General features: G+C 35.2%; 3 protein-coding genes across 4 annotated transcripts; 1 reads left to right on the forward strand and 2 right to left on the reverse strand.

Moving 5' to 3' along the window:
• Positions 1 to 377: 377 nt before the first annotated feature.
• LOC145606222 (E3 SUMO-protein ligase MMS21-like) lies at positions 378 to 7,606 on the reverse strand. Its single transcript, XM_081662263.1, has 6 exons — positions 7,266 to 7,606; positions 6,495 to 6,605; positions 6,272 to 6,382; positions 5,813 to 5,949; positions 714 to 796; positions 378 to 629 (listed from the first exon to the last, which is right to left on the reverse strand). Exons 1-6 carry the CDS (start codon positions 7,434 to 7,436, stop codon positions 490 to 492), a joined length of 753 nt encoding a protein of 250 aa, XP_081518389.1. The 5' UTR covers positions 7,437 to 7,606; the 3' UTR covers positions 378 to 489.
• Positions 7,607 to 10,782: 3,176 nt separating this feature from the next.
• Positions 10,783 to 17,096, forward strand: LOC145605864 (D-amino-acid transaminase, chloroplastic-like). 2 transcript variants are annotated; one of them, XM_081661927.1, is made up of 5 exons: positions 10,783 to 10,919; positions 11,025 to 11,095; positions 15,395 to 15,570; positions 15,875 to 16,548; positions 16,928 to 17,096. In XM_081661927.1, the coding sequence occupies exons 2-5, from the start codon at positions 11,030 to 11,032 to the stop codon at positions 17,023 to 17,025; spliced, it is 1,014 nt and encodes a 337-aa protein (XP_081518053.1). In that variant the 5' UTR covers positions 10,783 to 10,919; positions 11,025 to 11,029; the 3' UTR covers positions 17,026 to 17,096. The 2 variants fall into 2 exon arrangements, with proteins under 2 accessions (XP_081518053.1, XP_081518054.1); XM_081661928.1 differs by lacking the exons at positions 10,783 to 10,919; positions 11,025 to 11,095 and adding an exon at positions 14,507 to 14,563.
• LOC145605865 (polyubiquitin-like) lies at positions 13,678 to 14,511 on the reverse strand. The gene has a single exon (XM_081661930.1). It carries the CDS (start codon positions 14,473 to 14,475, stop codon positions 13,678 to 13,680), a length of 798 nt encoding a protein of 265 aa, XP_081518056.1. The 5' UTR covers positions 14,476 to 14,511.
• Positions 17,097 to 18,967: the final 1,871 nt, after the last annotated feature.

The following is an 18,967-nucleotide window of genomic DNA, read 5'->3' on the forward strand; positions in this document are numbered from 1 at the left end:
ACAGAAGAAAAGGTCAACCGTGGCATGGTGGTGGTTCTGTGTAGCTTTTGTTATGGCTTTACACTACCTTCACCTGGTAATGGAACCCCAATCTCCAGCAGATCACACATTAATATGATTGCATAGAAGAGGCAACTCAGGTGAGTTTGCAGTTGGGCTGCATGGATTATTTTACTCTTTTTTCAAATTATCCATATACTTGTAATTACATGTGCTAAGATATGTTGACCTTTTGTTATGTAACACCAATGGAGATATTTCCAGACTTGATATTTATAATAAATACACACCAAATAACATTTGTTAGACATAAATCTAGGATGATCAGCAAATAACAGGTCAGAGTGATTGCAATACAAGCATATAATACAGCTATCTAAGGTCATCCACTCATTCATATTGCAAAAGGTACCTCTACTGTATTTCAAACATGATGAGGAACAATGAGAACCTAATAGGGTGAGCTTTATATACAGCCTTCATCACTAGTCAGTCATCGTCTTGTGCAGTAATGTCTTCTATACCTTCAGGCTCAACAGTATTTATATTTGATGAACGCAGTTCCTCAATTTCCACATGTAATAAAGTGTCACACACCACTCTATTAGCCTGCAATGGTTTGGGACAACCTGAAAGCAAGAGAAATTAGGTATAAATGTTACAGTTCAAGAGGGTTAGATAAGCTAAACCATAGAGGTGATGATTAATACAACCTGCTACAGGGCATTTTTTCGTTGGATTTTTCTTCATGAAGTACAGAATTGAACTCTTGTCATAGATGTGCTTGCAGTCCATGCTGCCAAAGGAAAAAACAGTCAAGAGTTTCAACAGCAGAGTTACAGGAAACAAATTGCCTTGAAAAAAGTTCGACTACTTAATTCTCTTTCTTTGAGCAACAAGTCAACTTAGGTAAACTACACATCCAACAGTAAGTAGGTAAACTACAGAAGTTATACATGCTTTGATGAATTAACAGCCTGAGAGACCATTATTTCAACTCTCTCTAGGCCTTATCTTCTACTTGAAATCACTGAGATTCAGAATTTTGAGACATAACATAAGGTAGCCTTAAGCCCTTAAGTCACAACCATCAAATCCTTTTCTCCAGTTATCCAAAATATAGGCAGGCTAAGCTGATCGCCTATCTAAATACAATAATGCCAATGACAATACATCTTCTACCAGGATTGTATTCCCTTACTCCACAGCCAAAGGGATGCTACCTCTAGTCTTCATTGACAGCCTAAAAACTGTAAAGTGTCTGATATACATTTTGAGTCTTGGCAAATTAAGCAGTATAAAGGCAACAATAAAACTTACAGAATCTAGATCATAAAAGAAACTAAGAAATTAATAGTCACTTCATAATGCATTCACTTTATTAAGAATCTAGTGTTGAAAACTTTGAACTGCATGCATTAGTATATTAATATCTAATTGCAAATGAAATTTCTCAGCTTCAAGTGCTTTTCAGCTTCTACTTAGTTTCAAATTCATTGATGCTATCAGCTAAAATGGATGATCCTTAGTTTCAAATTCATTGATGCTATCAGCTAAAAAAGGATGATTATCAGAAAGAAGAAGCTGGGTGACTTGACAGCTCAAAATATTTCCACACCACTACCCTAGAGCCTAATGATGGTAAGGCCTAAATTTGATTGTGCAAAAATTCAGACTATAGCATTTCTAGTTCATTTGAGTCAATGGAAGTTTTAGTGCTGCAGTAACCAAGATCAGTGATGTTACAGGAAAAAGAACAAAAAAATCCATTTGCATTCAAACTACGATGATAATAGCTAATCAGTTATAAGCAGTAATTTTTTTTCTTTACCATATCCCTTCAACTTGGAATGTTCTGCACATACGTGAAGTTCAGGTAAACAAGTAATACTGTCAAAAGGGAAAAAAAATCCATTTGCTTTTAAAGTAAATCAAACTGTCAGCAGTTCAGGTGTATTGTTCCTGCCCAAAAATCAGGGCAAATGAAACCTCTATTCTTTACACAATCAATGAAGCATGATTGATGAAACGAAAACTAAAATACTCCACCTTAAGCTACAAAAGTAATACTTTGGCTCAGAGACAAGGTCCATTAAGTTTCAGCAACATGTCAGTTGATGATGATACATTATCACCTTCATAATGTTCAGGATGAAAGCAATGATGGATATTAAGATAAGATGGATATATTCAGTTGATTTTTGGTAGAACATCAGCAAAGTGGGATGATTTAAGTCTTCGTGATGAGGCAAAAACAATGATCTATTTTACTTCAGTAAGTTCCAACACCACAAACTCTCAAACTTTATATCCAATCAAGTAAGTTTGTTTACCAACTTAAAACACCTACCTATCTTCAGGGGATTAAAAAAAGTGTAAAAAAGATAAATAAAAATATAAAAGGGAACCGAAGAATACATTAATGAAAATAACACCCAAAGTCATGAACCCAGGCTTTAAGCAAGTTAGATTAATTAATGTAGCTTTTTGATGATATCCTTTTATCAAATGCACATTTATATAACTTAAGCGCCATTTACATTGACTATTGCCTTAAAGAAAGGATGTTATGCAAGGCCCATCTAACTTAAGAGGTCATACTTTTGCCCATAAAAAATGTGATATGGAGCTATGGATAAGTACGCGGTGATCATGAGTGAGAAGTGAAATTAGACACCAGCTAACATGAACCGTCATAAGAAACCATCTGTAAGACAATACAGCATAACAAGATCATCGATTGAGGGGAGGGGGGGGGGGGGGGGGAGTGTGTAAAGTGAGAGCTAAAAAAGAGTATAGAAATAAAACTTAGGAGAATTAGGAAAAAAATGTGAGTAAAACATATAAAGGTTTGATAAAACCTTAGCCGAGTTTGCAAAACATGAGTTGAGTAGATAGTAAAAGTAAATTTTACAATAAAACAAGCAAACAAGTATATATATTAAATCTTGACACCTCCTTGACATGAAATTTCTCCCTCCACTCCGCCCTTTCCAACACCATAACTTCTTCAATCTCCATATAATCATATCACTTTCAATCAACATCTTCCAAGTTTTCTTAGGTCTGCTCCTACCCCTCGCGATCCTATCATTCTTCAAGCCACCTTACATAGCCAAAACACCTTTAGCAATTTTTCCTCATCTTGTATTCTATGAATGTAACCCCTACCTTTTTCCTAATTATTTCATTCCTCAACAAACTCTTTCTTATATGACCACACATGTGTAGCAACAATGCAACATACAGATCTCATCAGCAAAGAATAAAATCACTGCAACATTTTATTGCCCTATATGGCTATATGATATTATTTCTCATGAAAAAAGTCATATAATTAAGTATAAAGTGTCCAAATGTCCATAATTATTAGAGAGCACAACCAAGTCAACCATGGCATTTAGGGATGATAATGATCCCAGAAAGCTTGCAAGTTACTCAACAGCATGATAATTAAATTAAGTAGAGCTAAGCTAACCCAAAGTGGGCAAGCTTGAACTTTAACCTATTGGGTATTCCATATTACAAAGTATACATTTTAGCTTGCAATCAATAATTTTGCTTTATATTAAGTATTGAAAAGTTGTAACCTAAAATGAATATATACTTTATTACAGCTCATGCCTCAACCTCCAGGCAAGTTTTAAGCTTAGCAGAACTTGAAATCTTAAAACTCAACAGAGTCTGAGTCTCTATTTAAGCCAATTTGTGATCGTTTCAAGTCGGAGCCAAACTACCCAATTTAGATGACTTAGAGCTCATCTCAAACTTGTTTTATCACCCCTAATTACACCATCCACACAAAGTACTGGGTTCCACAATACAGAATTCAGCTTGCAATGTAATAGACAAGTGCCAAACTGTATCTTCACTAACAAAATATTCAATAATTAAAATAAAAATATTACTATATTAGTGACAAATTGGCAATGCCTAATTGGGCTGTCAAACTACCATCTCAAATTAGAATTTCCCCAAATTCACCCCCCACACAAAATCTCTAGCCACAATGGAAACTTAACTTTCCACAGAAAGGTTGTGGGTTTGAATATCTAGTAATGTTTAAAGAACAAGCTACCTTTAAATCAAAGAAACTTCATTCTAGACCTGCGCCTCGTAATGAGATTGAAAAAAAATGAAATGAATAAAAAGAGTCACACATTCTTGGTTGTATTTAGTATTTTTAAATTCACAAGAAAAATCAAGGCATTAAGGGTCACAGAGCCTAGACGCAAAGCACATGAATAAGCCATGCAGAGCCACACATCTCAATGAATTGAGGAGCAAAAAAAAATGGTGAGGCCATCGTGTGTCTTATTTGTGCCTTTGTGTGCTTTTTTGTGCCTTGGTAGGGCTTCTTAGAAAATGCTTAGCCTTGACCACTTAAAGCACTTAACCCCTATCTATTTGAGCCCTTCAGGCACCTCTCAAGTGCGTTTTTCTGAAGCATCAATTGTTTATATCAATAGAAGGATAATTCTCAATATCTTGCTCTCAGCCACCTAACTTTCAAAAAAACAAATTGGTCACTTCAGCAGGGTATTCACAACACACGCCACAAGAGGTAGCTATCCAAACTGTTAGTGATCAATATGTCAAACAAACTTAAAGATAACTTATGAACACTAAGTAACTCAATTTTTTAATGATCAATGACAATCTGAAATAATTCTTGAATGAGAAGTTCCAACCAAAAATATGGAATTTATCCAAGCATGAAAGTAGTTATGGTACACTATGGATAAGCTATAAAGGCATAAAAAATGAATTGATATGACTGTTCCATGCCTGAGGTTTCACACAGTAAGCAATAAGACCAGCATTATCAACATCATATCCTACATTCTTACCTAGAGGAGAAGTAAAAAACTCGGAAAACAAATTTTGAAGGCTAGTTGTCAGCTAAACATGCAATTCATTCATTTGGAGACTATATATCCTATCAGTCGATTTATTCCTAGTGTCATAGGAAATCTGGTTCTGACGGAAATCACCAAAAGCCCACAATTATTTACTTACCATGGAGATGAACTTGAATATAAAATCACCTGAACTACAGCTCCTAATTTGAGGTTACAATCTTAATGGTAGCTCTATTTGTGGTGAAACTGGTGATCTCTACTATGTTTCCCAACATCAGACCAAAAGCAACCCCTCATCACTCTCTCACACCTACCACACATGCCCATTGGAAGTTTAATCAAGGATAAGGGATACAGAGATATTTTAGATTGACAGAATAGAGTATTATGTCCTATTATGACCAACTATCTAACCTTTAGGCAACACTCTAAACTATAAGATCCCAAAAAGGTTCCCTTATAATGACCCCCTAAAGTAGTCTGTGATAAGTCAAAGAAACTCCAGTAAATTAATCGGACAGACATTAAAAACTAGTAAGAATCCCATATAAAAACCAGAGATGCTGGACTTGGGGTCTTGAAAAAATTGATCTTAAGCCCCAAAATCAACTCAAAAATACAAAGAAGAGTAAACAATATTCTTTATTTCTCCAAGCTGAGATAGAAGAATTGCATCATCCACAAGATGCAAGTGAGACAGCACAAGCCCTACCAAAAACCACAAATACAACCAAGCAGCTCGCTTCTGAAACCAGTTGACAGCAACTAAAGTAAACAAAGAAAGAGGAAAAGGGGTACCACCCCCCCAAGACTTTGATCAACTAAACTATTGGGATCCACACTCATGTTGCTTTTCTAACAGCTTGTTGAACTGATACAAATTATAAAATTACATCTGTCCCGCATACAAAATAAGTAATACAACACATGAAGAATAGATGAAATATTACCTGCGAACTGGATCTGCCAGGTCAGTAATTGACTTTCCAGATATTGGGCAAGCTGTATTTAAAATGCCTTGCGTACTGGTCATCACAATGTCTTCTTGCTCTTCACCAGGCATAGGCTGACCTGAATGATGGACATTCTGCAAGAAAAACGTATGAAAGAAAGTCAAGATATAATGTAAATAACCCAGGCATAAATAGTGAAAAGTTTCCGTCTCTAATTAAGTTCTAGCAAATAGTACGTTAATCAGATATATTCTCAGTCACTTGCACAGTGAAATTCAGTTTCTGGGTTCATATAATTATATAATATGTGACAGCACAAATAATAAGAAAGAGCATATATTTATAATTATAATTTGAAGTTAGAGATAATAATTTCTAATATTCCTTTTCTGAAATTTTACATAACCAACATCCAATTATATACAAGAGATACCAAGAAGGTGGATCAAACAATACCCAAACAGCTTCTTTGAACTGCCGTAACAAGCCAGCAGTCTGACGATTTGAAGAGGCATTACGCTTGAGCCTAGAAACTTCATTTTCAAACAGCTTTTTAAAATCGGTTAACTGCAACCCAAGGGGGGGAGGGGTGGGGGGCAAAATAAAACAAAGAACATTAGCTTTTTAGAAAGAAATAGAGAATAATCACATGAGAAAAAGTAAAGTTTGTTCAGAGAACCTCCGGGCCCGGTTGGTAATTGCTCCCAACTGATTCCATCACATTGGAAAAATTCATGGATTCTTCATAAGTGCCCAATAATTCTACAAAAGCGTCTTCAAGCTCTCTTACCTGCAACATGTTACTGTCAGTTCATGGACAGGAGCTTGTGGTAGATGGCATCATTGCATCAAAAAAAGCAAACAACAACAACAAAGCATAAGCATTGAACAATCAACAACAAACACATATAAGTATCACCAAGTTCCCTCTCATTCAACATCCTCCCAAGCCAATAAGGCCTATAAGGGCAATCCCTTAAAACTTGTAAGTTTTCACCCTTCAACCGATCATCCCCGAGATGATAATATATGTCGCGGAACAAGAATATATATCCCTCATTTCCTCCAAACAACTTCATAAAATAAAGCAAGGATCTTTATGCAGATTACACACATATTTTCTTCTGAAAGCGCGCCATTTAGTACTTTAGTAGCAGTATCTTGTAAGTTTATTGGGGTTTTTAGCCAAAACAGCAATAAATGATTTGATTAGTTGTACCCATAAATTAAACTTACCCTAATTTTATCAACATGTATGTATTATTAAACATTCATTATATCATCTAACTAGCAAAATCAAATCGTGTAATATGTGAAAACTGCTGACAAATTAGGGTTCATAATCATCAAAAACTAAATCAACATTATGGTTCATGCTGCATATTTAAAGGAAAAGTAGTAAAAATTGACAAATTAGGGTTTAATTCAATTGGTATATTGGAGAAATTACCTCTTCAGATCGATTGAGTTTCTCCATTTCTACCGCAATTTCCCTCAGAGTATTTAGGGCTTTTCGGATGTCCTGAATAAGTGGTCGATTATCGGAGACGAAGGCATCAGTAGTGTTTTTGATTCGCACGGAAGCTCCCACGCCACGGCGAGCAGCAGAGGTAGACGCCATTTTAGCCCCTTCACTTTCAAGGGTTGTGCTTTTGGAGGGAAACAATAAGAGAACTTTTACTCAAAAACTCAAAAGTACTGTATTTTATTTAAATACAAGTTAATCTTTATGATTGACATAATTTGTTAATCATAGGGGTAAAATTGACACTTCAATAAATTAATTGGGATATGTTTGTAAATTTGCTAGGATGTCTGTTAGTTTAGCTTCTTCCTTCCCTTTTCCTCTTTGCTAGTACTTTCTCTCTCCTCACTCCTATAACTCACATCAACAATGGTACTTCAACTCCAAAATTTTCAGCTCATTTCTTCACCGCAACAACCACCATCGCAACCACTGACATTTGCTATCTCATCTTCTTTCGCCACCGACATCACTTTTTTCTACATTTTCAAAAATCAAGCTCAATTGATGGAGCTTCAATGGAGGACATAGTCACCCCTACCCTTTGGGTTAACCATGCCCTTAATTTCACCTTTCATTCGTAGGGTTTTCGTTTGAAATCGGGGAAGGTGGGTGGAGATTGGGGAAGTTTTAATGGTGGTCGAGGTCGGGGAAGCTTTAATTTAATGGTGGTTAAGGTCGGGAAGCTTCAATGGTGGTCGAGGTTGGGGATGCTTTAATGGAGGAAGAAGTAGGAAGCTTTTCAATGGAGGGAGTTTTAATGGTGGTGTTGGTGAAGTAACCACAAACGGTCGTTAAATCAGCGTTATCTTCAGTCATGAGGTGGCATGGAAACTTCTCTTCAATATTACAATTATGCCATTAGATTGACGAATTTCGTCAATCATAAAGATTAACTGGGGGCTGGCTCTTTTAGAGGAAATACTCCCAAATTATTTAGGACTTGATATCAAACCATTAGCATCAATGCTTAGGGATTTGCCAATGCTACGAGTAATTGCTAACCCGTGCCCGATTGACTTATAGTTGTAATACGAGTAGTTGTAACTTGGGGAAATGATTTTAGCACACCCCCAATTGTTTTGGCACACCCTTACGTAAGAACAGAGTTTTCTATGCTTTTCTCACATAGGGTGCTAAAATCAATAAAGGATGTATCAAAATCAATTAACTTGTACTCATAACTTGTTAGTGAGCAAGATGTGTTTGGTATGTCATAAATTATCAAATACCCTTAACAACTTCTAGTAGGAAAGGGTGTACTATGTAATATTTATGAGATACTAAAGGTAATACTAAGTAAATAAATAGTAGCATTTGATATATAGTGTAATGGTATTACAATATCATATTTTAATTTTAATTTTTTGACAAAAGTTGAATATATTAATGAAATCAGAGTTTATAAAATACAAAACAAGAACTAAAGTTTACCATTATATTTGTGGTTACAAACTTACAATATACCATTATTTACGTAAATTAATATTAAATTAGCATTCGTTATAATATAAAATTTAACAAAACGTGTGTTTTACACAAAAATTAAGTTAGTTAAGAAACTAATATTTAACCCACCATATAGTGAAGTAAAATCATTTTTATTGAAGTTTTGGGTAAAATACTAGGGAAATATTAACCAACTTTAGAGGATGAAATGAAATAGGAACCCAGCTTTCATTAATTTGGGTAGAATAATTCCAACTTCAGATTATCCTTCAATCCCAAATAACGATTATCGGTTGAATGGGTTAATTATTATTTTTTGGTTAAAGTGACACATGTTGCAAATTAATTATTTTGTTAAATTTTTTTTTAAAAAAACTACCCATCCAAAGCCCCAACCACCCAGCCAGCCACCTCATTCACTTCCCTCACTGGACCGTCGTCTCTCTTCCACCACTAAAGTCGCCGCTCCGGGAAAACCACCGTCCCCTCCCTAAAACCCCTACACAACCCCCAATAAAACCCCTCCCCTATTTCGAAAATTCCAACCACCACTCTGCTTACCCCAAACCCTAGCGGCTAGGGTTTTTGACGGTGAGGAAGTGGCTATTGGGGGTTTTCGATAGTGAGGGGAGGGGTTTCGAGGGTGTTTTGAATGGTTGGGGAGGTTTAAAGGGGGTTTCGTTTGTGGTTGGCGAAAAATCGAATCGGAAAAGAAAGGAATCAGGGGGTGGAGGTGGGTCGTAACACTGGCACAGGGGTTTGGGGGGAAAGCAGCGCACTGTTGGGGCAGGGGAAGGGAGGGGTAGGCGCGGGCGACGGTGGAAGGTGGTGATGGTAGTGGGGATTACGGTGGTCAAGTAGAGGATTAATTGTTTTATGGTTTTTTTTTTTTAAAAAAAAAATTATTTTTTATTTTTCTTTTTTTTGGACCAATTGTAGCTTAACACGTGGCACATAACCTGTTATAACAAGTCATTGATTTTTGTTGACCGATTTGGGATTTTTTTTTTTTTGAATGGAATAGGGAGGGGTGATTTCATTAAATAATAATAGTCATTCGACACTTATAATCATCCCTTAAGAGATCTAAATTCTCAATACAAGAATTAATTAATACCCCTAAACTAATGGCATCGCTTCTGAATTACTCCTTGATAATTTTAGATGTCTTTGCATCGTTCTTGACGAAGCTCCATTGATGTATAGTCGCAAAAGAGATATAACTTGATTGATCATCAAGATCTGGAAATTTGTCAGACGAATCTTCTAAATCTGCACCCCTATACCAACAGACGCGCAATTCCACAAATTTACAAGACAAATCTTCTAAATTTGTATCTCTGCACACACCAAAACCAAACAAACAAACAATATTAAACCCTACATGGAGGAACTGACAAAACCCTACATAGAGGGACTGACAAAACCCTACATGGAGGGACTGACTATAATCACCATACTGATGGTGATCTTTATTGACCAAAAACATTAAATTAAAGAAGAATTTGGGGCTTACCATCGATAAAAATCGATGGTAGCCCCTAAGTTTCAATATGGTGGCTAAGTTTGAAGAGAGAGAACAGAGAAAATTTTAGGGTTTTTTTGAGATTGACCGATTTGGGATTGAAGAAAAAGAAACTCCTAAAGTTCGGATTATTCCAAAATAACCTAAAGTTGAAATTATTTTACCAAAATTGGTGAAATTTGAGATTATTTTTTCTAATTTTTACAATAATAAAATATCAAAAAAATACAAGTTTCTCTAATACATACTAACTAACCATCAATTATTTATCATGACATTTTCATAAAAAATCAACAAGTTTTTCATTAATGTAGACTTCACGGATAAAAATCATAACATCATTGATTTATTTACAAAAAAAATGTCTAATTAATTGGGACAAACTCAATAAAATACTTCGTATTCCGTAGTCGATAATAGTAGGAAGATTATAGGTTTTCTTAAACAAGCGTGGTGCAATATGTTAAGCGGCAACCGAATGCTGTGCACAGTGACACGAGTACAAGTGTACAACATGAATCCACCGACTGCAAAATTGTGCAATATCAGCGATTCCATTTGCTTACAATTCTTCTCTGTTCATCTCTCCGCTTGCTGAAATATTTGTAAAGCCCTCTTCTATGTTTTTTTCGATTTACAATTTTTCAATATAATTATTTTTTGAATAATTAATGGGAGTTTGTTGATGTTTATGTTTGTTGTTTTGGAAGGTGCTATGGCTGGTGTAAATGGTGTCAATGTTGAAGAAATCAAACTTCAAGTATTTTCATCGACTAATCAGGTTTTTTTCTTTGTTTTATTAATATCTACTTGTAGAAGATTAAAGGGTTGCATATTTTCTTTATAATATACTATGACTAATTAATACTCATTCTGTTCCTTTTTGTTTGCTAAGCATATTTTCTCTAGAATATATTATAATGCATCAATACTCATTCTGTTCCTTTTTGTTTGCTAAGCATATTTTCTCTAGAATATACCATGATTTATTAGTACTTCCATTCCTTAATGTTTGCTATTGTTAGAGGACCAACTCAACCAAAAGCTTAAGCTGATGGTTGAGGCCCAGGGATATGTCTTATACTCTATCACTCCCCCTCACATGAAAGGCCCTTTGGACTTGAAATGTGGATGCAACACAGGCCCACCTATACCTGGTGCGAATTAATTCCACTTTAAAGGAGGGGTGGATGAGATTCGAACCCGTGACCTTTGTGTCACGCTGACTCTTGATACCATGTTAGATTTTATCAAACTCCTTTAAAGGAGTGATGGTTGAGGCCCAGAAATATGTTTTATACTCTATCAGCTATATTTGGGCAAAGTTTGGCAAACAAGAAGGAACTGTTTCTTTAACTTAAACAAAAAATATGATTAGTTAATACTCCCTTTGTTTCTTTGACTTTTGCATTATTTGCATACACCACTTTCACCAATGTTACGTTTTTTTTTATATATAATACTTGTAAGAATTGTATCACTGTATTGTTTTTTATCATCAAATTTTTATAATGTAAATTTATTGATAATTAAAGATATTATTGATCATTTTTCCATGTTGCATGTGTGTCAATCAAAGTGGGGACTTATTTTGAATTAACGTTGTACATCGAACACATGGAATATTTAAGTACGTACAATACACTACGTGCCCTTAATTACGTTACAAAACAACCCCATTTTTGTTCTAAACGCAAGGTTATTAAGTTATCACATATGGTGTTGTTTGGTTTATATTTGTATCCATGAGAAGTTTGTATCTTAGAAGTTAGTAAGTAATAAGTCTAATAAGTAATAACTAAAGAGGTTGTTTGGTTGACATGAGTGTGGAAGTGAAACACCCTAGAGAGTAATGGGGCAAGTTGTTTACCTAGCCTTCCCTAGGTAAGTACTAGGTAGAACATATATTGGAGATTTCGACTTATTATGCTTAACCAAACAACATTACTCAAATTCAAAGGAAGTGAAAACGTGTAGGAGCTTGGCATTATGATACATGAGTCTTATGATGCTATCACTACGGATATTTTGGAAGATTTAGGAGTACTAAAAACCAAAACTACCCTTAGAACCTCAGAGCAATTAAGGACCACCTTGTCCTTCATAGACTTTGTGATTAGTTAACTGTTGATGCTAATGCAACTTAAAGTTTGTATAGCACAGAGTAGCTGGTAAGTTCATTTCACAATTGTTACATGTAAAATTAAAATTACTTTTTCGATTGAAGAATAACTTTACTTAAAAAATGATCTAGCAATTAAACAACAATGTGAACGAGATATATATCATGCATTAGGGAGGCAATATTCCCATCACCGTTCCAACAATCCAACCTATCATACTAAAAGTACTGAGTAGTACAAGATAGAGTAACTGAAGCTTCATCTTATACCTTCATGTACTATTATGCACAAGAATTCTGAAATGATTACATCTATATGTTGCTTCCAATTTTGACAGATACTTGTCAGTCATACATATGTTAAACAAAGTACTTAAAATCAGGGCCGTCTTAAACATTTAGGGGGCCCTGTGCTATTTACACAATATAGTAGTGTAAATTTCATTAGCTAATTTTATTTTATTTTATTTTATTTTTATTTTATTTTTTATTTTTTTTTAAACAATAGCTAAACACTGTAAACCATTAGCTATTTTTTTTAAGTCACAAATAATATTTGAAGTACTCTACTTCATACGAATATTCGGTAAGACACTTTTGCATTCATTACTATTTACAAGAATAGGTAGTTCACTTTTAAAATGACATAACTATAGACAATATGATATATACATTAAATATACTATGTAGAGATAACTATTTATTTCAAAAACAAAAAAAAAAAAAAAAAAAAAAAAAAATGTAGAGGTAACTATTAAGATTTTGGGGGGAAAAAAGCCTTAAAAAAATTAATCATGAAAAAATAAAATGAATGTATGCACACTTCCACAGGCAGCAAGATTCGATCGCTGTCCCTCAAGGATCTTATACCAACTATGCCATGCTCAATTACATGACTTTAGTAGCGTTGGTTTCTTATTATACTAATGAAGTTTGTCAGACATTTGGGGCCCCAAAAATTGTGAGGCCCTGTGCTGTTGGGCTGTTTGCACAGCCTAATAGCCGGCCCTGCTTAAAATGAACATTGTCATAACTTCATTATGATATAAAAACATTTCAATCTTATGTTTATTAATCAATAAATAGTAGTTTTCCTTACAGACCAGAATAATGTAGTAATGGAGCAAATCCCCTAATATTTTTTGCTAGTATAAGAAGCAGTGAATCCTCTTAACACAAACTTGAACAATAATGCTAAGTTAATGCAGTAGTACAACTGTACTGCTGAACAATGCAAACCCCTAATATCCATCGTTGCTAATAGTCCCCTTAAAAACATAAAGATAATCTCCATTTTCAACACCGTGCCAACGAAGACTACAATTATCGCGCATAATCCTCTGTTTATGGATGAAAATGTAATCATCCATAGGCAGAATCCTTCTACTTAACAGTAATTGCCTCACCTCATTAACAGTGCTTGTCTCCTTCATCTCCAAAGGTATGGTTGCCGCGTTTAGCAAACTTTTTGAGGTTTGTACCACCATGCTTAGCTTCCTGCAGAGAGGTTCAGCCTTAATCCGGTTCATGCTCTTGAGAAAAACTGTGATTTCTGAATATTCAGTAACCCCATACTCACTCAGATATCGAAATTCTTCTTCCATTTCTACCCCTGAAGTGTATAATAACATCCTCTTTATAGGGGTACCATCAATAATGTGAATTTTCTCTTTCAGGCTTCTGACTGTTTCTGTTATGTTGTCTACCTCTATGCTTACTTGCCTTGAGGAAAATTTTATTGTAACTGGGATCTTGTGATGGAAGCTGGTGTGCTGACTGTGCTCCAAGTAGTAGTCCATAGGAGGTAATTCGTCGTGAGTAGTGTTGACAATAAGATCGATTCTTGTGCCCTCGTTAATGATGGGGTAGTCATCCATGTCAAGCCCATCAATTAGTTCAAAGCCTAACACGGAAAGTGTTTGGATGGATTCAGGGATGCCTAGGATTTTCGCTATTTTGTGTTTGATCTCAAGGACTGGCTCTTGGTGGCTTATTTCAATGGGAAAATTGTTGGAGCTGGTGACTATGGTAACCTGCATTGTGTGGGTTGAGAGAATAAGAGAATTTGGAGTGATTATGCTTTAATGTTGGTAGCAGATTATATTTGAGATTCAGTATTAAAAGAAGGTTCTATCATGTTCTTGTAATGAATAAGACACTATGGTTTCTGTTCTTTCATTCTGATTTCATGTCTTCATGTTTTTTAACATGTTCTATATCATGCAAGTAAGCTTGTTTTGAATGGAAATTGTTGGTCTATGTCAGTTAGCATGCATAAGTCATCTATTGAACAAGAGACTACAAATTTTTTTTTTCTTTTTTTCTTTTTTTTTTTTGGGTTACGAAATGATTTTTAGTGTAAATTGTAAAATCAGTTCAGTAAAATCTTGTTACTTAAGTTGTAAGTTGGATCTTCTGTCCTAGTATAATTGAGACAATGACTGTCATTTGTCATAAGCTGCAATTTTTGGGCCATTTTATTCCTGTTCTATTTGTTAGGGCGGAGGAAAGTAATGCAGCACTTTCTATGTTATGCCTATCAAGGTCCATGGATTTCTTTTTCTATGTTCTTTACGAGTCTTTATATGTCAAACTGATGAAAGAATGTGAAATGATTAAAAACTTGATTCCTGGTAGCCGTCTTGAAGCTATCAAGAAGTATGAATTATTAATAGAAATATGATCATATCCAATCCAAAAGACACCAAAGTTTTCTTGAAGAAAGTTTGGGATGAGAGTGTCTCTTAGAAAATTTTTTCTTCCAAAAATAACCAAATCACCCCTGTCATATTATTACTCATGAAATGTCTCATATGAGACTTTGCTGTTTGAACTTATATGTTTTTGTTTTAAAATTTGTTTTTGAATTCTTTTTTTTTTTTTTTTTTTTTTTTTTTTTGGCCTGTTCTCTTATATTGAGTGACATGCTTCCGTTCCTTACTGCTTTCATTCTATTAGTTAATAGAAATTCTGAACAAGAAGTGCAATAAAGCTACGGATCAACCCTATCCTGCAATGTATTCCAGCATCTTTGGTGGTATTGTTCTTGATCCTATCATGATGATGATACCTATAGATGATCATATGGTGCATCGAGGGCATGGTGTATTTGATACAGCCATTATTTTTGATGGGTAAGCCACTTGAATGCTCCTAGCTTCTTTCAGTTTGCTTTTATAACTAGAAGAGAATAATTTTGTTCGTTAGGTTGTACATCTTTGGATTGTTGACCAGATATCAGATTTAATATTTAGCAATTCTCAGTTGTCTATGTAGAGTGTGTAATCGAAAGATAATAATGATCCAATGGAATTCAAGTAATCCTACATTTGATCCTGTGACAAAATGATGGTATTGGAGTGAGTTCTTTACATAGTTACTCTCCTAGCATATCATTTGTCATGGATTATATTTGGTGAGGCTCTTTTTACTTTACAGCTTCCTTTATGGCCTGGATGCACATCTTGACCGGTTTCTCAGGTCAGCTTCAGTAGCAAAAATATCTCCTCCATTTCCTCTGTCAACTCTTCGGAGCATTCTCATCCAACTAACTGCAAAATCAAAGTGCAAGAACGGAACCCTTCGCTACTGGCTTAGTGCAGGTCCTGGGAATTTCTCACTTTCATCTTCAGGTTGCCCTACAACAGCTTTCTATGCCATAGTTATCAAACATGATTTCTCACAGTGGAAAGAAGGTGTAAAAGTCATAACGTCCTCTATTCCCATGAAAACACCATTATTTGCCACAACAAAGAGTGTTAATTACCTTCCTAATGTCCTTGCTCAATTGGAAGCCGAAGAGAAGGGGGCATTCGCCTCCATTTGGGTTGATGATGAGGGTTATATTGCAGAAGGTCCAAACATGAATGTTGCGTTTGTGAACCATGAAAGAGAGTTGGTTATCCCAAAATTTGATAAGATCCTTGCTGGTTGTACCGAGAACAGGCTTCTAGAACTTGCACCCAAGTTGGTTGAGCAGGGGCATCTGAAGGCTGTCAGAACAGCTGACACTTCAATTGAGGAAGCAAAAGCAGCTGCTGAAATGATGTTTGTGGGAAGCTCCCTGCCAATTGCACCAATAATCATGTGGGATGGGAGGCCCATTGGAAACGGTACGTAGCTATATCTGATCCCTCATCTTTATAGTATAGTTAGTGGAAATAAAATGCTTGTGAGTGCTGGCTTCTGGCTGCTGCACAAAATTTTTAAAGAAGTTAAGTGCTGGTAGAGTTTTTGGAAAAAGTAGCTGATTTTGAGTAGCTTTATTTCACTGAAATAGAATGAAACGGCCTCAATGATAAGCTTTGTGCAAATTGGTACCACGCGACCATGTCTATAAAGTAAAGTCATGTTATAAGTTTCGTATTTTGCATGAATACAGTATAAATTAAGATACTTCACACGCATAAGATGAAAGTTTTGTTTGATCTTTGCTCTTTGATAAACTGCTGTTTTTAAGCCTGTATCCTTACATTCTACATCTCTTGGCAGGAAAGGTAGGAGAACTGACTCTTGCACTCTCTGATCTTCTCTGGAATGACATGGGAGCAGGACCTGAAACACATAGGATCCGCATAATTTACGAATAGGATCTGTGTTATGTGTTACCTACGAAACTTACTGAATCATTGCCATCTTGCTTGTGGTGCTACAACTAAAGGTTATATATATAAGTCCTTATTCCACTTTTTTTTTTTCATAACACTTGGTCACTTTGGTTACACTTGTTATAGTTGTTAGTTGTTAGTACTAAATTAGTACATCAATGTTATCAGCTTAGTTGGCTCCTATGTTACTTGGACTCGGGTAACCATGTCATGGCCTCATGGGGTACGTGTACAAGCGTCTGACTCGACTATTTTGTGAAAAAATTCCATATTTGAACCCAAAGTGAAGTGTCCGGGTGTCATACCCATGTCCGAGTGTCAAGGGTAGCATGGGTACGTGAGGCGAAATGAAGAGTCCGAGTAATATAGGTTGGCTCTAATGGTCAAGTCTTGAGATCAGAGTATGAGCATTGTTGTCATGATTAACGACCTGGGATTTACTCGGACTTATATTTTTTTACATAAATGACATGAGGTTTTTTTTTTTTTTTTTTTTGACATGAGGTTTGTAGGTTTGTAGTGCAAAATGCAAATTACCTAATTTGCAATATAATTTTGCCCTTGTCTCACCCCTTTCTCTCCCTCAACTCACCTAGAACTCAACTCTAGTTAATCACTCCCTCCTTCCGACAATTTTTTTTTTAACCAACATAAAAGTACATTAGTACATATGTGCCATGTACTCGTAAAATATTTTTGGATTAGTCTTTAAGTACATTTTCATTATATTAACCTTTTATATTTTTTAAAAATATATAATTACACATATTAATGGTCAAAGTTGTGCATTAACATGTGATGCCGGTCAAAGTGTTGTGATTATTATGAAACAGAGAGAGTAGATATGACCAACTACACAAGCACACCACCGTCGACCTAGAAAAGCCACGTTAGATGAAAGGATGGCCTTAAACATTCGTTAGTTTTGTCTGTGATGTTTCAATGTCGCTTTGCACTAGAGGTTTGTTTGGTGAAAGGCGTGGCCCTTGTCAAAGTTGTCATTGTGAGAGAACACTCTTGGGAAGAGAAAGAAAGTAGTCATGGCCAACAATTGCCCGTTTTCCATAGATGGCAGCAACTCGCCAAGAGAATGAGGGATAAGGGAGAAAGGGTGGTAATTCCAAATTGCTTAGGAAGAGCAATTTTGCAATTTTAAGTGCTTGTTTGGTTCACATGTGGTCATGTGGTACTCGATTAATTTTTCATGAGAAGTTTCATTTCATGGGAAGTTATTACTTGATGAATTTTTTTTATGAAATACCTTGATAATGTTTGGTTGACACTTGCGCAATTTTAGTTCATGGAAACTGGCATGAGAATTGTGATTTACTAATAGTAGGGTAGGCAAGCCATTTTCCATGTTCCATGGGAATTATAACTTTCAAAGGAAGTTTCACTTTCTCATTTTAACTATTTCATGTCAATCAAACAATTTGTTTTATATTCACGTCTCACATGTGCATCATCGAAAAGTCAAAGTTTTAGAAAAATCCCATCACAGGATTAAAGCAAATTTCACATATAGATGGGGGAAAATATTCTCATGAAAGAGGAAAATTATAGGTGATTTGAATGAATTGAAACCTTAAAAAGAAAAATATAAATAATAAAATAAATAAAATAGGGGTTCACCATCCTCAGCATGGCAGCCCCTTCAAGAAAAGGACTAGGGTTTACCGAGTCTTTAAGAAATTGAGGTTTTCTTTGGGTGAATTTATTGAGCCAAACTATCTTTTTTTATTTGAACAAAGCCAAACTATCTTTTTTTATTTGAACAAAGCCAAACTATCTTTTATTATGCATACTAGATACTTCTCGTGCTATACATGGTATTTTTCAATAATCATTATTAAACTATCATTATAATTAATTTTTTTTAAAACGAAAAATATGGTTGATAAATTTTGATCAAAATAAAGGATTT

Source organism: Chenopodium album, chromosome 22, assembly GCF_948465745.1.
Source record: "Chenopodium album chromosome 22, dcCheAlbu1.1, whole genome shotgun sequence".
Classification (NCBI taxonomy): domain Eukaryota; kingdom Viridiplantae; phylum Streptophyta; class Magnoliopsida; order Caryophyllales; family Amaranthaceae; genus Chenopodium; species Chenopodium album.

Excerpts from the sequence above, each read along its gene's own strand:
- LOC145606222 (XM_081662263.1), bottom strand. The coding sequence starts at position 7,436 with ATGGCGTCTACCTCTGCTGCTCGCCGTGGCGTGGGAGCTTCCGTGCGA. Across the intron at positions 797-5,812 it reads CTGGCAGATCCAGTTCGCAG|CATGGACTGCAAGCACATCT; the intron begins GTAATATTTCAT and ends TTCCTTTGGCAG. Across the intron at positions 630-713 it reads GAAAAAATGCCCTGTAGCAG|GTTGTCCCAAACCATTGCAG; the intron begins GTTGTATTAATC and ends TCTTGCTTTCAG.
- LOC145605864 (XM_081661927.1), top strand. The coding sequence starts at position 11,030 with ATGGCTGGTGTAAATGGTGTCAATGTTGAAGAAATCAAACTTCAAGTA. Across the intron at positions 11,096-15,394 it reads TATTTTCATCGACTAATCAG|TTAATAGAAATTCTGAACAA; the intron begins GTTTTTTTCTTT and ends TCATTCTATTAG. Across the intron at positions 15,571-15,874 it reads ACAGCCATTATTTTTGATGG|CTTCCTTTATGGCCTGGATG; the intron begins GTAAGCCACTTG and ends TTTACTTTACAG.
- LOC145605865 (XM_081661930.1), bottom strand. The coding sequence starts at position 14,475 with ATGCAGGTTACCATAGTCACCAGCTCCAACAATTTTCCCATTGAAATA.